Below are 20,874 nucleotides of genomic sequence, written 5' to 3'. Positions count from 1 at the left end.
TAGGCTCATCGACGTCCTTCCTTAATTTTGCCCAGATCGGTCCAGATTTGAATATAGCTGCCATATAGACCGATCTCTCGACTTAAGATTTTGGGCCCATAATGTACTTATTAGTATTTGGTCCCAATTGGAACATATTTGGATATAACTGATATGGGACATAAGGTATAAAATTTTCACCGAATTTTGATGAAAGGTGGTTTACATATATACCCGAGGTGGTGGGTATCCAAAGTTCGGCCCGGCCGTGCTTAACGCCTCTTTACTTGTTTTTTCACTTTTTTTGTATAAGAATTAAAGCTTGAAATGGTCTGTATATTCTAGCCGACATTCAACTAGTGTTTTTCTGACGTTTAACCCCAAGTAGAACATCACATTTTATTGCAAATTGTTCGTTATTCATTAACGAACTTTTATTCTTTCTATTTCTATTCTCCAGGCCGAGAAAAAGTTTACAAAATTGTAGACAAAATGTGGGTTTCAGAGAAAAAATACCGAAAATTTGGGGAACGTTAATATGGAACCTACATCTAAAGTTAGACCGATATGGATAATATTCGATATATTCGCATTTTATAGGCTTAAGAGGTTTAATCTGGAGATCGATCTATATGGTAGCTACATCAAAATATGGACTGGGATGAGTATATTACTTCAATTGGCCATTACAGACATTTTTTTCCTCTAGCCGAACGTAGAATAGATGCCCAAGCGCATCGATCTTCTGCGCTTCTTCTCCAATTTCTGACACCCAGTTTCGAGATGTCGCTCTCCACTTGATCACCCCATTGAAGTTTTGGTCTTTTTTCCCTTTTGCGTTTTCTTTTATGGTCGCCTTCAAAATACGTTGCTGGAGCTTCCTCATCCATGCTGACAACATAACCTTACCAACGAAAAAAATGTATTTTGATGCGTTTTACTATTCTATCGTCGTCGTACAGCTCGTGGTTCATACGACGCCTAGTATATTATAAACATTTTTTCTTAAGCAAAATCGGCTTTCTTAAGAGCTGAAGATTACAAATCGGGAGTACAGCCTATGCGGGGGCAATGAAAAGATATAGTCCTGTACAGCCCATCCTCGAACATTATGGATAAAAAAAATACATTTGAAAAATTAAGCTTCCATAATCAAAACTTTTAAGATGAATCTTACACTTATAATGACGTAGTCCCAAAATTTGGCTTGGATATGCACAGCTTTGGCACGAGTAATTTATGGCAACAAGAGTAAATCAAATAGCGATGAATCGTAAAATTGGAAACAGTTCTTACCTAGCAGCAACATTAGCAAAGCCAAACTTGTATCTTGTGCAGCTTTTTTTCGACTATTCGACTTTAAAATCGATTATACGAGTTTTTAATCATTAAAAGTCAACTTCCACTTTTTTACGCAAAAAGCCGACTAATCGATTAGTCGACTTTGGGATCACTAGGATAGTTGTAAGCACCGCACAGGCACAGGAACATTGAGGTCCGATCTGTGTGTTGTTCATTGCTGTCACCAGAAGCTTAGCTGCGAGCTACCGTCCACAGGTTGCGGATAGTGGGAGCATTCCACGAAGCAGCTGCAACGGCAGTCGCGGAGAGGCCGGGCGGCACCGGCTTTTGCACAAATACTGAGTGCCTATGATGCTCGATATGACAAGGCGGGATATTGGGACCCTTAAATAACCAATGGCCACCCTGTTCCCGCTCCCGGTACTTTAGACCGGAACGAGCTTCCTCACCTACAGAACCTTGACGAGGATGTTGTTAATTATGTATCTTTTTATTGAATAGAAATTTTTGAAATGTAAGAACGCGAATGTTTAAATCGAGCACGATTTATAAAAACAAACTTGGACAAAACATTTATATACAAGTGGTATAACGCCCAATAGATACGAGATGAAATTTCATTCGATACGAAAGCGCACTCGATCACGTATGCGGTAATTCGGCCCCAGAAGAAGGCCGATTGGCTCGGCTTCATAGGGTATACCAATCGCCTCTTTAATGAGCTGACACCTCTCTAAAATGTGCTGATTGCTGAGAGGAATCCGAGAATTCCGAGACATTAGCCGCTCGCTTTATACCCAAGTGCGCTCCAATTTCCCGGCGCAGGCAAAGGTTCTCGCAGACGAGTTGCACGGAGCCCACTAACCCTTAATCTGAAAATAAACGGTAGTAAACGAAATTAATCGGAATTTGTGGCTAGAATACTTGAACATATGTAACTTAGGTACCGGTTTAGGCAAACTGTAGTCTGTGTGCACGACACGGTTAGCCATGCCAAACTTTTTTAAGGACATTGCCAACACGTCCCTCCAGCCAGGACAGAAAAGCTGTGTCGCCAATTATCTGTGTGGTCGCCAGTCATTTACAAAATTTATGGATTACAAGTCGAAAACCGTAGAGTGAAAGAGGGAGTTTCCCAAGGCGGGATGATATCTTCTACCTTCATTCCAAGTTATGCAGTGTAAGTGTGGTCTAGTCAGCTATGTGACACGCAGAGGAATAATATTCAGATCTGTCAGAATGCCGCTCTTCGAACTGCGACTGATACCAATGCGCAGGATGTGTGTCCCGATTTTGACTTGGGACCACACGTCACATAGTGGTATAGAATCGAAAAAGAACTTGTAAAAAATATGCCATATGAGAACGGATAGAGATAACTATCACAAATTTAGAATGGTTGGAGCTGAGGTGTTGTTCAAGGCCCTAAGTGGTCCTCGGCATTTCGAAAAATTGTTCAAATCTTCATTTGTGGTCCGATTTTAAAAATCTTTTTTTGCTGAATGTCCTTAAAAAAACCAAAAACAAACTTTGCGCAAATTTTTTCGAAATCGAAAAATTAACTTTGCCGGCAATCGGCATTTTTAGTAAATTTTCTGTGCAGTCTACAAATATTGTTTGGTGCAAAAAATGTTTTGCCTGTTTAGGGGACATATGGGGTAAAAAACACATATCTTGTTCAAATTTCACTTAAAAGGGATAATATGTCTTCTTTACAAAAAAGAAAGAGAAAGATTTATCAATGAAAATACTTGTTTTGACCAATATATGCACAAAATAAGTTTTTTCTCACATTGTTCGACTTCTAAACTTTTAACTGAATAATTAGATGTGGATATTTTTGGCGGCAAAGTCGTTGTTTATTTTGTTACGAATCCAAATAATGCATAAAAATGACAATCGAGCTGTAAATGCTTTCGTAAATGCAAAATAAGAAGTAGGGGCCTAATTGCCGCATCCGTTATCGAACGAGTTTTTGTTCTAAAGTTAATTTCGTTGCGTAAGTACATATTGGATCATGGCTTACGATCGTAATTTGTCCACAGAGCATATTTTGCCATCTCAAAGGTAAACAAAGCAAATGGAGGTTGTTCAAAAAGTTTTTACTAGTAAAAAAATAAAAACATGTTTGAAACAATATTCCATTGTTTTTTTTTAAGATATTTTACTGTTTTTACACAATCAATTTTTGATTTATGTGAAAGAGGACTTTATAATATGTGGCTTACGTCGCCTCTAGCAAAAGGTGCTTCTTTTATTTTTTTCGGGCAGGCGCAAGGATAACAACAGTACGATGTACAATTGGATAATGTTAGAAACTTTTTCCTTGAAAAAATATCATGCTGCATTAGATTTGTTGGCTAAATAACACAATTTTTATGCAGACAATTTGACAATTTAACACAAAGTTAATTTTTTTCCAAATAAGGTACCAAAAATGTGAAAATATAATAAATATTGTTTTATTTCATAAAATAAATACATCGATGTCCTATATTTTTTCCCAATTTCTTGAAAACAGACGAAAATTGGTTATTTACGATAGATAAATTGCTGCGTGCAAAATCTAGCACATATCTATTCGATGTTTGGAATAGAATTAATCGATAACGGATGCCATAATCTAAACAATGCGAAAATCGATAGTAATAAGTCGATTACGAATGTAGAAATAGGCCCCAGGTCTTGGTCAAAAATCCATAGAAAAAAAGTCGAATATCCTGGAAACAAGACGACATATTGTATACCTCAAACTGATTGTTTGGACTTTTGTGATTCGGACCACAAATGAAGATTGTGACCAACTTTAGAGGCCTGCCAATAGGCCCCTGGACCTTGGCCTTGAATTTTTGCACAAGATCACGATAACACCTCAGATTGAACCTTTTCAAATTTCATTGAGTTACCTCCACCCCCCTCTCAAATAGTATATTATTTACTAGTTATACCCTCCACCATAGGATGGGGGTATATTAATTTCTATACTCGGTTTGCTACACCTCGAAATATGCGTCTAAGAGACCCCATCAAGTATATATATTCCTGATCGTCATATTTTAAGTCGATCTAGCCATGTCCGTACGTCCATCTGTCTGTCGAAAGCACGCTAACTTTCTAAGGAGTAAAGCTAGGCGCTTGAAATTTTGCACAAACACTTCTTATAAGTGTAGGTCGGTTGGGATAGTAAATAGGCCAAATCGATTCATGTTTTGATATAGCTGCCATATAAACAGATCATGGGTCTTGAGCTTCTAGAGGGCGCAATTATTATCCGATTTTACTGAAATTTTGCACGTGGTGTTTTGGTATCTTACTTTACTTTAATTCGCTATGACTGAAAGTTTGTCTCATTTGCCAAACTCAGAATAGCCTTCCAAGCGCCTCGATGTTCTGCTCTCCTTCTATAATCTATGACACCAAGTTTCAAAGTGTCTCCCACCCCTTGATCTTTCCATCGGGCTTTTGGTCGTCCAAGTTTGCGTGCACCACCGTGCTTTCCTTCAAAAAACTTCTTTGCTGGAGCTTCTTCATCGATTCTGACAACATGACCTAGCCAACGTAACCGTTGTATTTTGATACGTGTAACTACGCTTTCGTCGTCATACAGCTCATACAGTTCGTGGTTCATACAACACCTATATTCTCCATTAATGCAAACTGGTCCTTATATTTTACGAAGAATCTTTCTCTCAAACACTCCAAGCACTGCCTCGTCTGCTTTCACACGGTGCCTCAGCACCATACAATTGTAATTATTGTAATTTTCGACTGTTGAGAGTTTAGAAACAATAAACAGCTTACTTACTTTGCCAGTATTATTCTTCGCTTTATTTCAAAACTGGTGTTCTTCGTTTCGGTTACGGCGTTGCCGAGGTAGATCAAGTTGCCAACCATCTCAAAGTTTTGGTTCCCTACTTTCTCCACTTTCTTTATCTGATCGGTTACTGCCCATTTTCACAGACTCTTTCGATTCTTTCAAAGGCAGCAGTTACTACTTCCAGTGACCGACTTATGATGTCGTCGGCATAGGCGAGTAGCATGTGTTCTTTTGTGATTAGTGTGCCATATCTATTCGCATCTGCATCTCGTATAATCTTCTCCAGCAGGATATTAAAGAGATCACATGATAAGTTGTCTCCTTGTCTGAAACCTCGTTTAGTATTGAATGATCCGGAGAGATTCTTTCCTATTCTTGCCGAGGAACGTGTACCGTGGAATTTTGCAGGGCTACCAAATTCAGACATGGCTTGAAATACCTTTGAAAGTATAGGGCTGTCGAGAGCGGCTTTCTAGTCAACAAAGAGATGGTAGGTGCTGATTTGTCCTTCTCGGGTCTTTTCCAGTGTTTGGCGCAGTGTGAATATGTGGTCTATAGTAGAGCTGGCAAACTATCGATAATCGCAACATTCGATATTTTCGATAGTTCTAATACTAAATATTGATACCATGTTACATTTCCCCTCACCTATAATTCAAACGAAAATGAGAAGTAAAAATCATTACCTCCATTTATATAGAAGCAATATCAGTGCACAGACCAAATAAAACCAAGGTTAATAAAGCCAGTTGGAAGTCATGAGAGAAATCATTGTTCAAAATATTAAAAAAAATTAAATATCAATAATGCTATCGATATTTTGCCAGCTCAAGCCTATGGTGGATTTACCAGGTCTAAAGCCACATTGATAGGGGCCAATTATCTCATTGATTTAGGTTTTATTCTTTCATACAGTACGCTCGAGAGAATCTTGAATGCGATGGGGAGGAGACTAATGCCTCTGTAGTTGGATCATTCCGCCTTGTCCTCTTTCTTGTGTACTGGACATAGTATGCTGTGGTTCCAATCACCGGGTATGCCCTCTTCTAAGCAGATGGTGCAGACAAGCTGATGCATACGCCTTACCAGCCTGTCGCCTTCGGTCTTAAATAGTTCAGCGGGCAACCGGTCGGCTCCTGCTGGCTTGTTGTTCTTCATTCTTCTTGATTATTTGGGAGTATTTCCGGACTTCTCACTCCTGTACATCTCAAGTCGCAGACACTCACGTCTTTCCATTTCCTTCTTCTTTCTGCGTTTCTCCTCTCTCCTTCATCTGACCGCATTCTTGGTTTCAGCATGGATTCAGTAGCATCTCGACACTCATGGTCGTACAAAGGGTTTCTAGGGGGCAGCTTCCGGTACCAAGTACGAATTTCGCGACATTTTCCGTGGAGTGGGCAATGGTTTGCCACTGCGCCATTATATCATCGGAACAAGGAGTGTTTTCATCAAGCAGTTGGGTCACTTGGGTGGAGTATGTCGCTGTCATCTATTGTGTGTCCAGCTTCCGTGCAGTGTCAGATCGTAGTTTTCTCGCCATGGTCAGACAGACGTGTGCGAACCTTATCTGGAACAAGGTAATGATCCGAATCTATGTTAGCTCCTCGGATCGATCGTACATCTAACACGCCTTCCATCTATTACAACCTGTATACAACCATGTGGCCGTGTGGACCAAATAATTTTTCCTTCCCTATATTTGCATTTAAATCTCCCACAACGATTTCAATATCAAGGTCGGGCCAGCGGTCGTATTCTCTCTCTAGGCGCTCATAGAAAATATCCTTGGTCTGCTCATCCGCCGGAGTAAAGCTGGAGATAAGGTTCGTCAGTTCGTCACCATTTGTTGTTGGTGTGACGCTATTCCCGGTCCATCGCACTTCCATTAAGGCGGTAATATCTGCCTTGTACTACTCCAATACATCCGCCAATGCGTATACTACACCTTCTCTATAAAGACTCCGAACATTACAGGTTCACATCCGCAAAACATGGTCTTTTTTTCGTTTGCGTGGTCCGTCAACATAAGGGGGTCCGGGAAATGATATTTATGAAAAAATTTTAAGTGTATTGCATTCTTTTCATATTTATTATAATTTCTCTACTTTATAAAGTTTATCAAATACTTACTACTTTTTATATATATATTTTTTTTTATAAAACCAAGTTGAAATATGTTTAAAAATATTTATGAGTTATAAAAAGTAGTATGTCTTGCATGAAAATAGAAGTGTAAATCTTAACAAATGTCAACAAATTGAAATAGTTGTGATAATATGTTAGGCATATATTTAATTGTATATTTCGGTTTTGCCGAAACTATTAATTTAATACATGAATTACATTTTTAAACGTGTGTATATATTTATATATACACTATATATATTAATATAAAATATAGAACATGCTTGAATAAATGTGTTATACGATATATTAATAACAAATAATATGTATTTTCAAATAGAGCCCTCCAAATGGGACATAAACAAAAATTGTAATAAATTAAAACAGAAAAAATTTACAAATTTTCATTTAGTATTTTTTAAAGCATTTGTTTAACGTTTTGGTTAATATTATTAGAAGCCAAGCAAAGCTATTCTCCTTCATTATCATTTCGTAGGGAATGTGATTAGATTCAATAAAATTACAAATTTTATTAGAGTTTTTTCAAAACACTATTGATATTTTTTGCGATTGGAGTCCTCATAGGTAGGAGGCAAATCCTGAAAATAATTACAAAAAATTTATTATTCAGATTTCATTTTTTGTACTAAAAACCCTTAGAAACTTACATCATAAGCTGGAGGCATTCCTCCACTTGGTCCAGGTCGTTGATTTGAAGATGTATTATATGCACTTGCCAAGGCCTCAGCTTCTTTTGAACCTATTAAAATTTTTTTTTTGAGAAAATTAAAGTTAGGGAACAAAATTATAAAACAAAGAAGTGGTCCAACTAAAATATTTGATTTTTAACCATTCTGATGGATTCTGTACACTTCGAAACAGTGATTGTCTGTGTATCGTTCGGAGCTTGTGTCGACGGCTCGAACGTCCTAGGTTCAAACCACGACCTGCCTCAGCCAAATTTTCAGTTCTAATTCAGTGGTGCAGTCGTTGTCGAGACAGCAACGAATGAACATCCGAATGGGTTTACGCATCCTTTTTGTGTTTTTATTTTAAAAATGTTTTTTTTTTCTGATTAAACGCTAGGTATGAAAGTAACTTTTTCTTTCCAGCCAGAAGAAAACACTGTTTTTAGATAGAAAACAGAAAAATGATGCGTACATCTATACGTGTGTTTATTCGTTGCAGTCTCAATCACGACTGAAGGCAAGAGAATAAAAACAAGTAAAAGCGTGCAAAGTTCGTCGTAGCCGAATCTTGGGAACCCACAACCATGGATTCTGCTAAAAATTTATACAAAATAAATTTTGTTCTAGGGCATAATTTTATTCTACATACCAAACTTCTGTCAAACCAGCAAAAATTAAAACTTTTAGGAACCGAACAAGGTTGATCGGGTTAAAGACTGATTTGGACCTTATTTGGCACAGTTGTTGGAAGTCGTAAAAAAAATAACACTGCATGCTAAATTTCAGCCAAATCGGACAAAAATTTCGGCTTGTAAGGACTCAAGAAGTCAAATCGTGTGATCGGTTTATATGTGAGCTATATCAGGTTATAGTCATTCCGTTTGTAACACCACAAAATATTCGTTTAAGACCCCATAAAGTATTGGGTTGCCTAAAAAGTAATTGCGGATTTTTTAAAAGAAAGTAAATGCATTTTTAATAAAGCTTAGAATGAACTTTAATCAAATATATAATTGGCATTTTGCCATCTTTCTGGCAAATTTAGTATTCCACGCTCATAGAACTTCTGGCCTTTATCTGCAAAAAACTGAGCCAAGTGCGATTTTATGGCCTCATCACTGCCGAAAGTTTTACCATTTAAGGAGTTCTGCAAAGATTGAAATAAATGATAGTCTGATGATGCAAGGTCAGGGCTATATGGTGGATGCATCAAAAGTTCCCAGCCAAGCTCACTCAGTTTTTGGCGAGTAACCAAAGATGTGTGCGGTCTAGCGTTGTCCTGGTGGAATATGACACCTTTACGATTGACCAATTCTGGTCGCTTCTCCTTGATGGCTGTATTCAATTTGTCCAACTGTTGACAGTGAACATCCGAATTAATCGTTTGGTTCCTTGGAAGCAGCTCAAAATATACCACACCCTTCCAATCCCACCAAACAGACAGCATAACCTTCTTTTGGTGGATATCAGCCTTTGAAGTGGTTTGAGCTGGTTCACCATGCTTGGACCATAATCGTTTTCTACTAACGTTGTTGTTAACAATCCATTTTTCATCTCCAGTTATGATTCGTTTTAAAAACGGATCGAATTCATTGCGTTTAAGGTGCATATGGGTGCACAAGCGTTGATTCGGTTTGTTAAATGAATTTCTTTCAATACATGTGGTACCCATATTAAAATTGACGCCAAACAAACAAATGTAAACAAAATTTCGCGCACTTTTTTTCTAAAGCAAGCTAAAAGTAACAGCTGATAACTGACAGAAGAAAGAATGCAATTACAGAGTCACAAGCCGTTGAAAAAATTTGTCAACGCCGACTATATTACTTCTATATTACCGACAATTACTTTTTGGGCAACCCAATATATATATTCTTGATCGTCTCGACGTTCTGAGTCGATCTAGCCATGACCGTCCATCTGCCGAAATCACGATAGGGGTCGAACGCCTAATGCTAGCCACTTGAAATTTTGCTCCTCAGATACTTCATATTGATGTAGGTCGTTGAGGATTGCAAATGGGCCATATCGGTTCAGATTTAGATATAGCTCCCATATAAATCATCGGAAATCTTTAGGTGTGTGGGCTTCAAAGGTCGTACATTGGAAGGTTATATTTATATCGAAGAAATTGCGAAAGAACCTCTATTAAATGCATACAACACACTAACTAATCCCGATACTTTGTCCTACTGGCTGTGTCACTTTTCCAATGCATGGGTATTTGTTTTATTGCAGCGTGAATTTCTTTTCCATATCCAAAAGCATACATATGCATCGTTTGAAATGTGAGCTGATCGCTCAAAACGTTAAGACAACGACAACCGTTCATCGGATCGTCGGATAAAAATTGTTAGAGTTAATATAGAGCTCTAAAATTCTATATTTGAGTACATTTGAGTATAGTATAAAAAAAGTGGAGTATGGTCCAAATCGGTCTGTAACCTGATAGAGCTCCCATATAAACCTATCTTCAGATTTAACTCTTCAGCCTTCAAAAGTCGCAATTATTACCCGATTTATCGGAAATTTTGCATGATGACATCTGTTAAGAGTCTCAAAAGTACCACAAATCGGTTTATAAGCGGATATAGCTCCAATATAAACCGATCTTTCGATTTTATATCTTGAGCCTCCAGATGGTGCAATTGTTGTCGGATTTGGCTGAAATTTTGCACAATGGCTCTCAAAAACTCCGCCAAGTATGGTCCAAATCGGTATATAACCTGATACAGCTCCCATATAAATCAATCTTTTGATTTGAGTTCTTAAGCCGGCGAACATTTTTGTATTTTGATGTACTAGAATCTCAATTTAAAGGAGTTTTTAACGTTTCCAAGAAGGGGCCGAAAATAATTTTTTTACAAAATAATCCAAAATTATGAATTAGTGCAAGTTTTTGCAGCTGAAATTTAGCTTTTTTGATTCAGGACACTTCACTGAAGAACACTAAAAAGAATAAGGGCGGCCCAAGTCGGCCCTTTTTAGATCCACTCTGCTGAAATTTCAGTTTTGACATTTATTTTTGTCCTATGTAAAACTAACGGTACTAACCATATGTTCGTGTGCGTGGCAGCTGTCGTTGACAAATGAGCTTTCAGTGATGTCCTCTTTAAGAACTTTTTCTACTTTAGTACCCCAATAAAAAAAAAACCTTGTTGCAATAAACAAAAATTTAAATTTTTGGAAAAACAAAATAGATACCATTCATTTGTTCAAAAAACCTTCGTACAAAAACGTCGATTTGTTGAAGGGGGACGTCAAATATAAATATTTTTTCTAAATCTTTTAATTTGAAGGGCTTTTTTTAAGATTAGTAAAAATTGTCATAACAATTTTTATTTTCAGTTTTTTTTTGCTTGTTATGGCGAAGAACACTTTATTTCAGAATTTTCGTTTGTTTCCCTTGGAGACGAGAGCTCATTGATCGGCGATTTTTGCATTTTTATCCACCGGGGCAACACTGTGCGACGTGGGTTCGAACGTTCTATTGGGCAAATCGAGTATGTATTATACGTCGGAAATAAATGTCATATACGTCAGAATTTTGGATAGGCAACCACTGCTTCCAAGTGATGTTGGCTCCTTTGGACCAACTTATAAGCAATTTAAATGGACCACTCTCGTAGTATAGTAAAAAACATTTAAATTTGTCACAAATAGCTTACATTTGTAGATGAGATTCTAGCAAGTATGTAAACAATAATAATGTGATAAATGGATTTATGGGTTTCACTACACACACACACACTCTTCGAAGACAAACTCTTACAGCCTTTGCAAGGTCAATAGATAAGTATAAGAAGTAAGGATTAACATGGAAGTAAGACAGGCACAAACAAATATCCTGTTGTTTGTTGAGGAAAGTAATAGTAGTGGTAATAAACCGTGCTACCTGTAATTTAATAAATAAACAAACAAAAATAGAAAAAATCACATGTAATACAGACTCCTTCACATTCCTTATGGAATAGCTCAACAAAAATCTCGGCTTTTGCTTTGTGCTCTTTATTTCAAATGGTGGGGAACAAAAGTTACCTTTATGTTAAAAATATACATTTCCAGTTGGGACATGACTTTTTAATATCGTTGAAAAATTTACTAGTAGCAGTAACAGTCTGCCTTAGTAATCTGTGAAAAAAATAGAAAAGAAAAACAAACAAACAAAATATTTATGGGAAAAAGAGCAGAAGGGGGAGAAGAATAAGGGTAACAAACAAAAGGTTTAGTTTAATCGAGGAAACGTTTTTCTTTTGTTGTTATTAGCACATATGTTTTCTGTAAAGTGTAGTACAAGTGTGGCTGTATGTGGGTAACGAATAAGTTACGGTATCTTGGTTTTAGAATTGTTTGCGGTGATGATAAGAAATTTAGAACATATAAGTAATTAAGACAATTGATGTTAGTATATGTTAACAACTAAAATTCATTATACATACATAGTTTGTTAGTTTAAATCTGCTGTATTAATGGCAATGATATGGCGTTTCAAAAAAAATTTTTTTTTACACCATCACTTAGGTTGCAGCATTTTTATAAATTAAGGCATTCCGTAAAAAAATATTTCTAGTCCACGTTCCGCTTTACAAAAGGAGAGCTGGAATTACCCGGCACGGGATAACTATGAGCACCACATAGGCTGGATCTTTGAGCTCCAATCTGTGTTGTGTTCTTCATTGTTGTTGTTGTTGTTGTAGCAGTGTGATGTATTCTATCTTTTGTCTGCTTGATTCTGCTGAATATCCACATCCAGGAGCTCTGCGACTAAGGTGGGATGCGTCCAGAGGCATCTAGGTCTGAGTCAAGTGGGTCTGGGCAGTATGTAGTGTAGTCCCAGGTTACAAACGGTACACACATCCTGCAAGTTGCCATCAATCTTTGCTCTGTAGGAGTTGAGGCGGCTGCATCTGCCGTATCGTAATTGAGACAGAACTACTCTGGTTTCCCAGGTGAAGTCAATTACTTCAGATGAAATGGCAGGCAGTCGTTCTCCAAGAACCACATTCATTCGGCAGCTCTACATCGGCGGTGGATCCCTATCCACAAGATGATGTTTTGGATGGTCCCTGCGATAACAGTCCAGAAGATATTGCTTAGACAGCATGTAGTTATGTCGTTATGGGTAGGATCTTTGTCTCCTGGTGGAGGTGGTACATGTGAGAACCGAGGAGACATTCCGTCGCAATTCGAAGAGCGGCATTTTGACAGATCTGAATATTTTTCCACTTCGTGTCAAATAACTGACATCATCACACTGGCGCTGCATGACTTATCACAGACCAGCCAATTGCTTTGTACATGTCAACAAAGTTTCTTTGTCAGCACCCCAAGTGCTGGTGGCAAGTGACTTGACTTTATCGAAAATTGCTGTGGCATATGGGGAGAATGTGTAAGAGCTTTCAAATGTGACAAATGTGGTCGGAATCGTTTCTTTATTGACTATCACATTCAGCTCATTAAACACCTCGCGAGTATTTGTAATGAATAATGTAGCCGAAGATTTGGTGGCAGATATCTTCAAATCTCTTGCAGCGGAATAAGCGACAAGTTCGATAAGGTAGACGTTTAACCTATCGCAGATGTTAACAATGGATGGGGGCCGGATGGCATGATCGTACATTCGTCCGCATTTCATAGGATCTCAATGCCGTCTGGAGGGGGTGGAGGATAGGTAGAGGTTAAACAGTGCCAGAGATATCACCTCGCCTTGGGGAACTCCGTCGTTTCGCTCTACGGTGCTTCGACTTCTTATCTCCAAATTCCACAAATGACTGCCGACCACACAGGTAATTCGCCACCCAGCGTTTTGGGCGTGGTTGGAGCGACAAGCTGGCGATGTCTTCAAATAGTTTGGTATGGCTGGCCGTGTCGAATGCCTTCGTAGGTCCAGTGCCAAGAGGACCGTCCTATCACATGCCCTGAGCAGATTGAAGCCACGGCAAATGTGTGCGGTGATGGCATGCAAAGCAGTTGTTGTGCTATGCAGTCTTTGAAATCCATACTGATGCTCGACGAATGGAAATTCTCCAACGAGGCCCGGGAGGAATAGTCCATCAAGCGTACGATTCCCCTTTACTCGGGTCTTTTCCAGGCTTCAGTAGCAGGATTACTCTGCTTATCTTTTAGATATCGGGTACTTTAAGAGTGATTCAAATACAACATACCAACGCACGACCCATGAAGCAATCACACCTAATATGGTTGAAAAGTCTTCTAACCAAAGACGAAACGCGTCCCATAGTGGTTGGTGTGTGTTGCTATCTTTGGCTTTCCTTTTTTATTTGCATATCCGATCATTGAGCTCGTCTCGAAAGAGAAACAAACAAAAAAGTTCAGAGACATGTTGAGGACAGTTGTAAGGTACTCAACTCCCGGTAGATCCAAATTCTTCAACATCAGTCTGGAGATTCCGTCGGGGCCCAACGCCTTGGATGACTTGGATAACATTCGTTACTTCGTCCACAATAAATTGTGATGGCTGTCCTTCGGCTCGGAGACCACGGATACGACGAACAGCTCTCCTCCTAGCACTGTCACTCTCGGGATCCACAATAAATTCACGGTTAAACAACTAGGCACATCTCTTCGGATCAGTCACAGTTACGTCGCCAAAAGTGACTGAGGTCCTGTCATCCCTTCTATCGGGGTTCAACAGTGAACTAACAGTAGACTACAGCTTGCCAAAGCCGGTACCTAAGTTACATTGCTCCAAGCGTTCCAACCACAAATTCCGCTTAAGTTCGTCGACTACCCTGTTTATTTCTAGATTCAGCTCGCTGATTCTGGGGTTAGTGCGGTCCGAGAAACAAATCCCACCACGCTCGACTGCGAGTATCACTGCCTGCGCCGGGAAATTGGGCCGCACTTGGGGTATTCAACCTGCTGGTATAAAGCGAGCCGCTGAAGTTTCGGAATTTCCTCTCGGCAACTAGCGCATTTGAGGAGGTTGTCCACTCACTGAAGAGGCGATTGGTGTACTCTCTACAGCCGGCCCAATGGGACTTCTTCTGATTGATAAACGGCGTTCAGAGGCTATGAAGTCTGGTGTTTGGTCGATGGTGAGTATTATTGGCAGGTGATCTGATCCCAAAGAAATGACGGGTTGCCAGGATACGGTTTGTTTGTATTTTACTTAGGAGATCGGGGAATACAGTGGAAATGTCTGTTGACCTGCTGCACCTCCTCGTCATCCAATGGAGGCGGTTCGGGCAAACCAAACAGAAGCGTGCGGAGAAGGCACTTCAGGATTTTCCTCTGCCATGACGAAAAAAGTACGTACACTGAGGTGGCAGTTTTTGCCGATGAAGGACTACATTGTGTCAATCCAGTACGTATAACCGGTCGACATGGCATTGTCTTCGTTATCGCAGAAGCTTTGATGGGAGCTACTGCGTAATCCCACAGATTACGGATAGTGGAATGCTCCATACAGAGTAGCTACAACTGTTTGACCAAGATCGCCACCTCCACATGCAAATGTGGCTACAACAACAGCAGAGTTGGAATCAACACATATATCGTGGAATTAAGCAAAGGCTTTGGCCAACGATAGTTGGATGGAGAGAGCTTGTTGTTGTTGTAGCCGTGTGTTGTACTCTGAGGCGGCAGCCCTTGCCGATGAAGGGCTTAATCGAGACAATCCGGTACGTACAACCGGCTGTCTTGGGATTGAGAGACCTTGTTGATGCCCATGCTCACGCAGATCTCTTTACTATTGTTTTCGTAATATACAATGGGAAGCAAATCACAGTTATCATAGAGTAGTTGAGCTTAATTAAGCGATCTTTCAGGTTTATCGGGCTTATACGAAGGCTTTACATTGATATATCGTAGCAATGAACTTCATTTCCAAATTCCATCTGGGGAGCATGCGAAATATGTACTTTAAGTTTCTTGTCTGTTAGGACGAAGATCATTCTTGGCGATGTTTTCTTTTGTTAAATTTCAAAAAGGAAAGCCTTAGAATGTAACTTACGATACCCACTAACTCAGATGCTCGGTATGACAAGCGAGTTATTGGCGCCTTTAAATAACCAATGCCCATCATGTTCCCGCGGAGATCGGTCCTATGGACCTTAACGAGTTTGCCCACCTATAGGAGTAAGACGATCGCCACCATGTGGCTACAACAACTATCTTGTATATATATATGGTAACATTTCGTCAAAACCCCATTACCTTTATTTTTTTGGTCGCTTTCATGATTTCCGCAGATGGAGGGACATGGATATTTACACTTCATTTGTCAATGCTATGAAGAATATATATAAAAATTCAGAAGGTAGTTTGGTCGTTAGCCCTAATTTGCTTTTTGCATTACTAAACAAATTGTCTAGAAATTGTGCGGCGATAACCAGATCATTTAAAAACGAAGGAGTGTCAAAAATTGCTGCGTCAAAGAATACAGATTCTCTGCACTGATGCTGAAGAATCTGGATGTAATGAGAGTCGAATACCTGACAGAGAAGTCAAAGCCAACGTTTTGTTAGTATTTGTTTTGTTGAGAACAGATAAAACTACAATAAAAACCAAAACAAAAAATTATTTTACTATTTTTCATATTTTAAAATTTGTTTTTATATCCACCACCGTGGGATGGCGAGTATACTATTCACTCCTATTAGGTGTATTCCTAATCATTCCTATAAGGTGCATTCCCATTAATGGGAATAATTGGTCCTCATTTTTTTGGAAGAAAGCGAACGCGCAGTTATCGTGAATGCAGCTCACTACAGGAACATGATCGAAGAAACGTATGGTTTCAGCAAGATGGAGCCACAGCACGAGACTCAATGAATTTGTTGCAATAAAATATCCCCGATCGCCTCATCTCTCTCAGTGGCAATATCCAATCGCCGGCACGCTCTCCAGATTTGAGTCCGTGCGATTATTTTTTCTAGGGTTATTTGAAATCCCTAGTTTATGTCGATCGACCACGGATCATGGTGCACCTCAAGAACAACATTCGCGACTCCATTGTCAACATTCTGTTTATATGCTACAAAGAGTGAACATGAATTTCAAAAATTTACTTAATCAGTGGTGTGAATCGGAGCTCTGCCAGATATAGCTCCCGTATAAACTTCTCTCAATTTGGCTTGCACCACAGTATATAAACAAGTGTGAGCGCCGACGTTGTTCCTTAAAAGTGCTATATATAGTCAAGTTGCATGTTGATGCAGGTGATTCATGCGTTAAAGGAAATTTAATGATATTCGCCACCAAATCTTCAGTCACTTTGTTCCCTACGTGGACAGCGGGAGTACGCCGGCAGTTGGATGTGAACTCGATGGTGTAGCGATTCCAATAAAAATTATCCCAAAATATTTGTTTTCAGGTTTGACAGCCTTTACAGGTCCCTCGCAAATGTTTCTGCAATTTGCGACAAAGTGATAAATGGAAACAGGATACTCAAGATACTAGCCAACAGCACTAAGTGCTGACAAAGATCATACAAAGCAACTGGCCAGTCAAGGGTAAACTATTGAACGCCAGGGAGGACTCGCCAACGGAGCATATAGTTAACACTAAATCGTGCTGACTCGACGTCCTATGTTCGATGTAGTACTTTCTAGGGGATTCAGTTGAGGAATTTTGTTCCTAGCATGAAAGCCTCTGCTAAATTTCACCAAAATCGGTTCAGATTTGAATTAAGATGTCACCATTGGCGGTTTGCATTGCCATCGAGGGTGCGTTTAATAAAGTGCGGAACGACACATTATCTAATTCTCACACCAGTACTGGGTGGACCGGATCCTTAGAGACTGGATAAACCATATGCCAAGAAACATGAGAATACCATATGCCAAGAAACATGAGGATAAATTGGTGGGTGACCACCATAAATAACCTATTACGGATGCTGACTGAGAAGGAATTTAAAACCGTCTGCTCTCTTAGGGGTAAGGATCCGAACCAGCTATGCAGAAGCGCCGAAAGGGTCTTGCATATGGTATATGACTGGGCTAGATCCAGGGGTCTCAATGTTAACCCAGAGAAGACTGAAATATGCCTGTTCACGAGGAAGATAAAAGTGGGCCAATATGACGCACCACGACTCCTCAATAAAAAAATTTCGATATCTGACAACGTCAAATACTTAGGAGTGATCTTGGATAGGAAACTTAATTGAAAGTGTCACATTCAGGAGCGTACTGAGAAGGCTTACAGATGTTGGGCAGAATTTAGACGGGCCGTAGTCCCGAAACGAGCCTAAATCCGACGATAGTCCACTGGCCCTACAGAAGCGTGATTAGACCGATACTTACTTACGCCTCAATATGGCGAAAAAGTGCAACGTTAGGACCAAACAACAAGTTCAGAGAACAAGTATTCTTTGCATAGGCGGAGCGATGAGGACCACGCCCACTAAGACATTGGAGACCATTCCAGATATCCGACCCATTGACATACAGATTAAATGTGAGGCAGCCACTGCGGCTATGAGACTTAAGACGATGGGAGAATGGATTGCGGATGGGAGCAACTCATACCATCGCGGTATAATCGAGGCGACGATAGGAAACACGGAAGGAAGGGAAGAGATTTCCGATCGGATACCTGAGACGACGTTTGAGGTCGAGTGCGAGGCACTGATGCAGCGGCACAGTCGTGGACTGACGGAACCCTAGTATTACCGTCTGGAAGATCATGTTACACGGATGGATCAAAGCCAGGAGACAGAGTGGGCCTAGGGGTCTACATTGAGAACCCAGGGCCTGAGATCTGTTTTAGACTGCCCTACCATAGTACGGTCCTGCAGGCGGAATTCCGGGCGATCACAGAATGCGTGAGGTGGTGTGGTACTAACGCGAGGACGTCGAGTGTGAACATCTTTACGGACAGTAAAATGGCCATAACAATAACAACCAGGAGGGAAAGGTCACGAAAAATCTTGCAGTGTAAGGAGGATTAACGCCTTCTCTAAGGATGGCGGAATCCGCATTGTTTGTGTGCCGGGCCATAACGGAAATGAAGGGGTAGACGATTTGGCAGTGAAAGTCAAAGAACTGCCGTTTATAAACTTGGTTAACCCCAAGCCTTTCGGGTCGACACAGTCCGATTTAAGGGCGTTGGCGACAAACGCGCATGTAACACTGTGGAACGTCCAAAAAGTCGATACAACGATGTAAATCCTATGGGGAGATCCGAATCGTGAGAAAACGAGGTTTCTTAGTGAAAGGAAGTGAGAAGGAGGTGTGTATAGCTTTCGGTATCATAACGGGTCACATAGGACATAGGCCTTAATGATCGGTGCATCAAGTGATAGCATGTGTAGGCCATGCAGGGAAGATGATGAGACGTTGGAGCATTTCTTTTATCATTTCCCGGCTTTCGCGGACACCGGTACTTAGGTGGCTATTCTAACATGAAATGATTTGTTCATATAACCACTGGCAGATGGAAAAATCATTTAGTTATGCTGTGAACGACCAAATGTAAAGTATTCAAAAGAAATCGAGGAGATTAGGCTTTAAAAATTTTGCGGAAAAATAACAGCAATCTAAAATCGATAAATCTCAAAAACGAACAACCTAAAAAGCGTTCGACATGATCAGGGACATGATCGACACGTTTCAAAGAGAATAAGTATCGGACTGCTCTATTTATTGTTAGCTTTATTTTCTTCATATTTTCGCCAGTTGTGCCACAGTATACCTCAATGTAATTAAGAAAATGTGGCATTATCAACGCTTGAACTAATTTCTCCTTAATAGGACGAGGCAACATTAGATCAGTACTGTAAAGTTGACGCAATGAAAAATTTACATGTCTGATTACATTATCAATATGGATGTCAAAACATAATTTGTCATCAAGAGTGACGACTAGTGTAAAATGTTACACTATGAACAAAATTAATGTTCTGTCCTCCACAGGAAATGTGCAACTCGCTGCTCGAGTGAAAGCCAAAAAGCAAAGCCTTAGTTTTCGATGTATTAGTAGACAGCCTGAAAGCGCACATCTATTCACCCAGTAAGAGCATCACATTACCGATCTTAGCCTGTAAAACGTCAAGGTTATGTATGACACCAGTAAAAAGCAGCTGCACATCATCTGCATAGGAAAAAGGTAAACAACAAATATCAATAGAATCACATGAGTCATTCAACAACATTGTGAACAAAATCGGACTGCACTTTAAACTGCCTGACTATGCGATCGGATATTATTAATACCAACATATTGCTTCCTACCAGAAAAGTACGAATAAAGAAGTTTGCAAGCATTTAAGCAAAACCCATATAACTGAGATAATTTGCGTGTTATCAGAAAAAGTCTATTCTATCAAGGCTTTCTCCAATTCCAACGAGAGTAGCGTACAAATTTTGTCATGTGATATATTCCTCCTAATAGAATCAGCCAATCCTGCAAATAACATTGAAGAACTTCTCTGATAACGGAAGCCACATTGAATATCACTCAGCAATTCTTTTCGATCCAAGTAATCTATAAGTTGTGTTTGCAGAATATATTCCGTTACCTTTGACAAAACAGGTAAAAACGCAATGCGTCTATAACTATCCGACAATGCGGCACCGGTTTTTTAGAAATTGGGTTTATTCTTGCAATCTTCCATCCAACGAAACTAACATTCAAAGCATCAATTTTGACTTGAACCGTACATTTTATCACAGCCACAGTAGCCGCCAGTAGTAGTAGTAGCCGCAGGATACGTTCCACGTTCAAACGATTAATGGCATATAACATTTGTAAATTGTTTACGAATTGCGTTCCACTGTCCATACTATGACCTAATAAGTGCATACTATGGAAAACTATCAACAAAATTGCAAGATTTTTTCATATTTTCAGGAGGGTAAATAAATTTGTTTTTCAAAAACTGAAAATTTGCTCTTTTAAAAAAAAAAATAGTTTCTTGGCTCTATGATAAAACTGTTTTTTAGATATTGTATGTACGCAGATAAATATGCGAGTGTCATGGGTCAAAGAACAACTGAT

At 39.5% G+C, this 20,874-nt stretch overlaps 1 protein-coding gene across 5 annotated transcripts in view; it reads right to left on the bottom strand.

Moving 5' to 3' along the window:
* Nucleotides 1-7,758: 7,758 nt before the first annotated feature.
* LOC106090307 (WW domain-binding protein 2) overlaps nt 7,759-20,874 on the bottom strand; it is a 37,392-nt gene continuing 24,276 nt past the window's right edge. For 2 of the 5 annotated variants that reach the window (XM_013256462.2, XM_013256464.2), the window contains exons 5-6: nt 7,891-7,982; nt 7,759-7,821 (exon numbers count right to left, since the gene is read on the bottom strand). In XM_013256462.2, coding sequence (XP_013111916.2) covers nt 7,774-7,821; nt 7,891-7,982 — 140 coding nt within the window. In that variant the 3' untranslated portion in view covers nt 7,759-7,773. Of the gene's footprint in view, nt 7,822-7,890; nt 7,983-11,579; nt 11,807-11,949; nt 12,043-20,874 lie in introns of those variants that run through there. The other 3 variants (XR_001221788.2, XR_001221789.2, XR_001221790.2) reach the window with 2 other exon arrangements.

This window comes from Stomoxys calcitrans, chromosome 1, assembly GCF_963082655.1.
Source record: "Stomoxys calcitrans chromosome 1, idStoCalc2.1, whole genome shotgun sequence".
NCBI classification, from domain to species: domain Eukaryota; kingdom Metazoa; phylum Arthropoda; class Insecta; order Diptera; family Muscidae; genus Stomoxys; species Stomoxys calcitrans.
The sequence above is the reverse complement of the archived record's forward strand: the minus strand, read 5'-3'. Positions and strand labels throughout refer to the sequence as shown.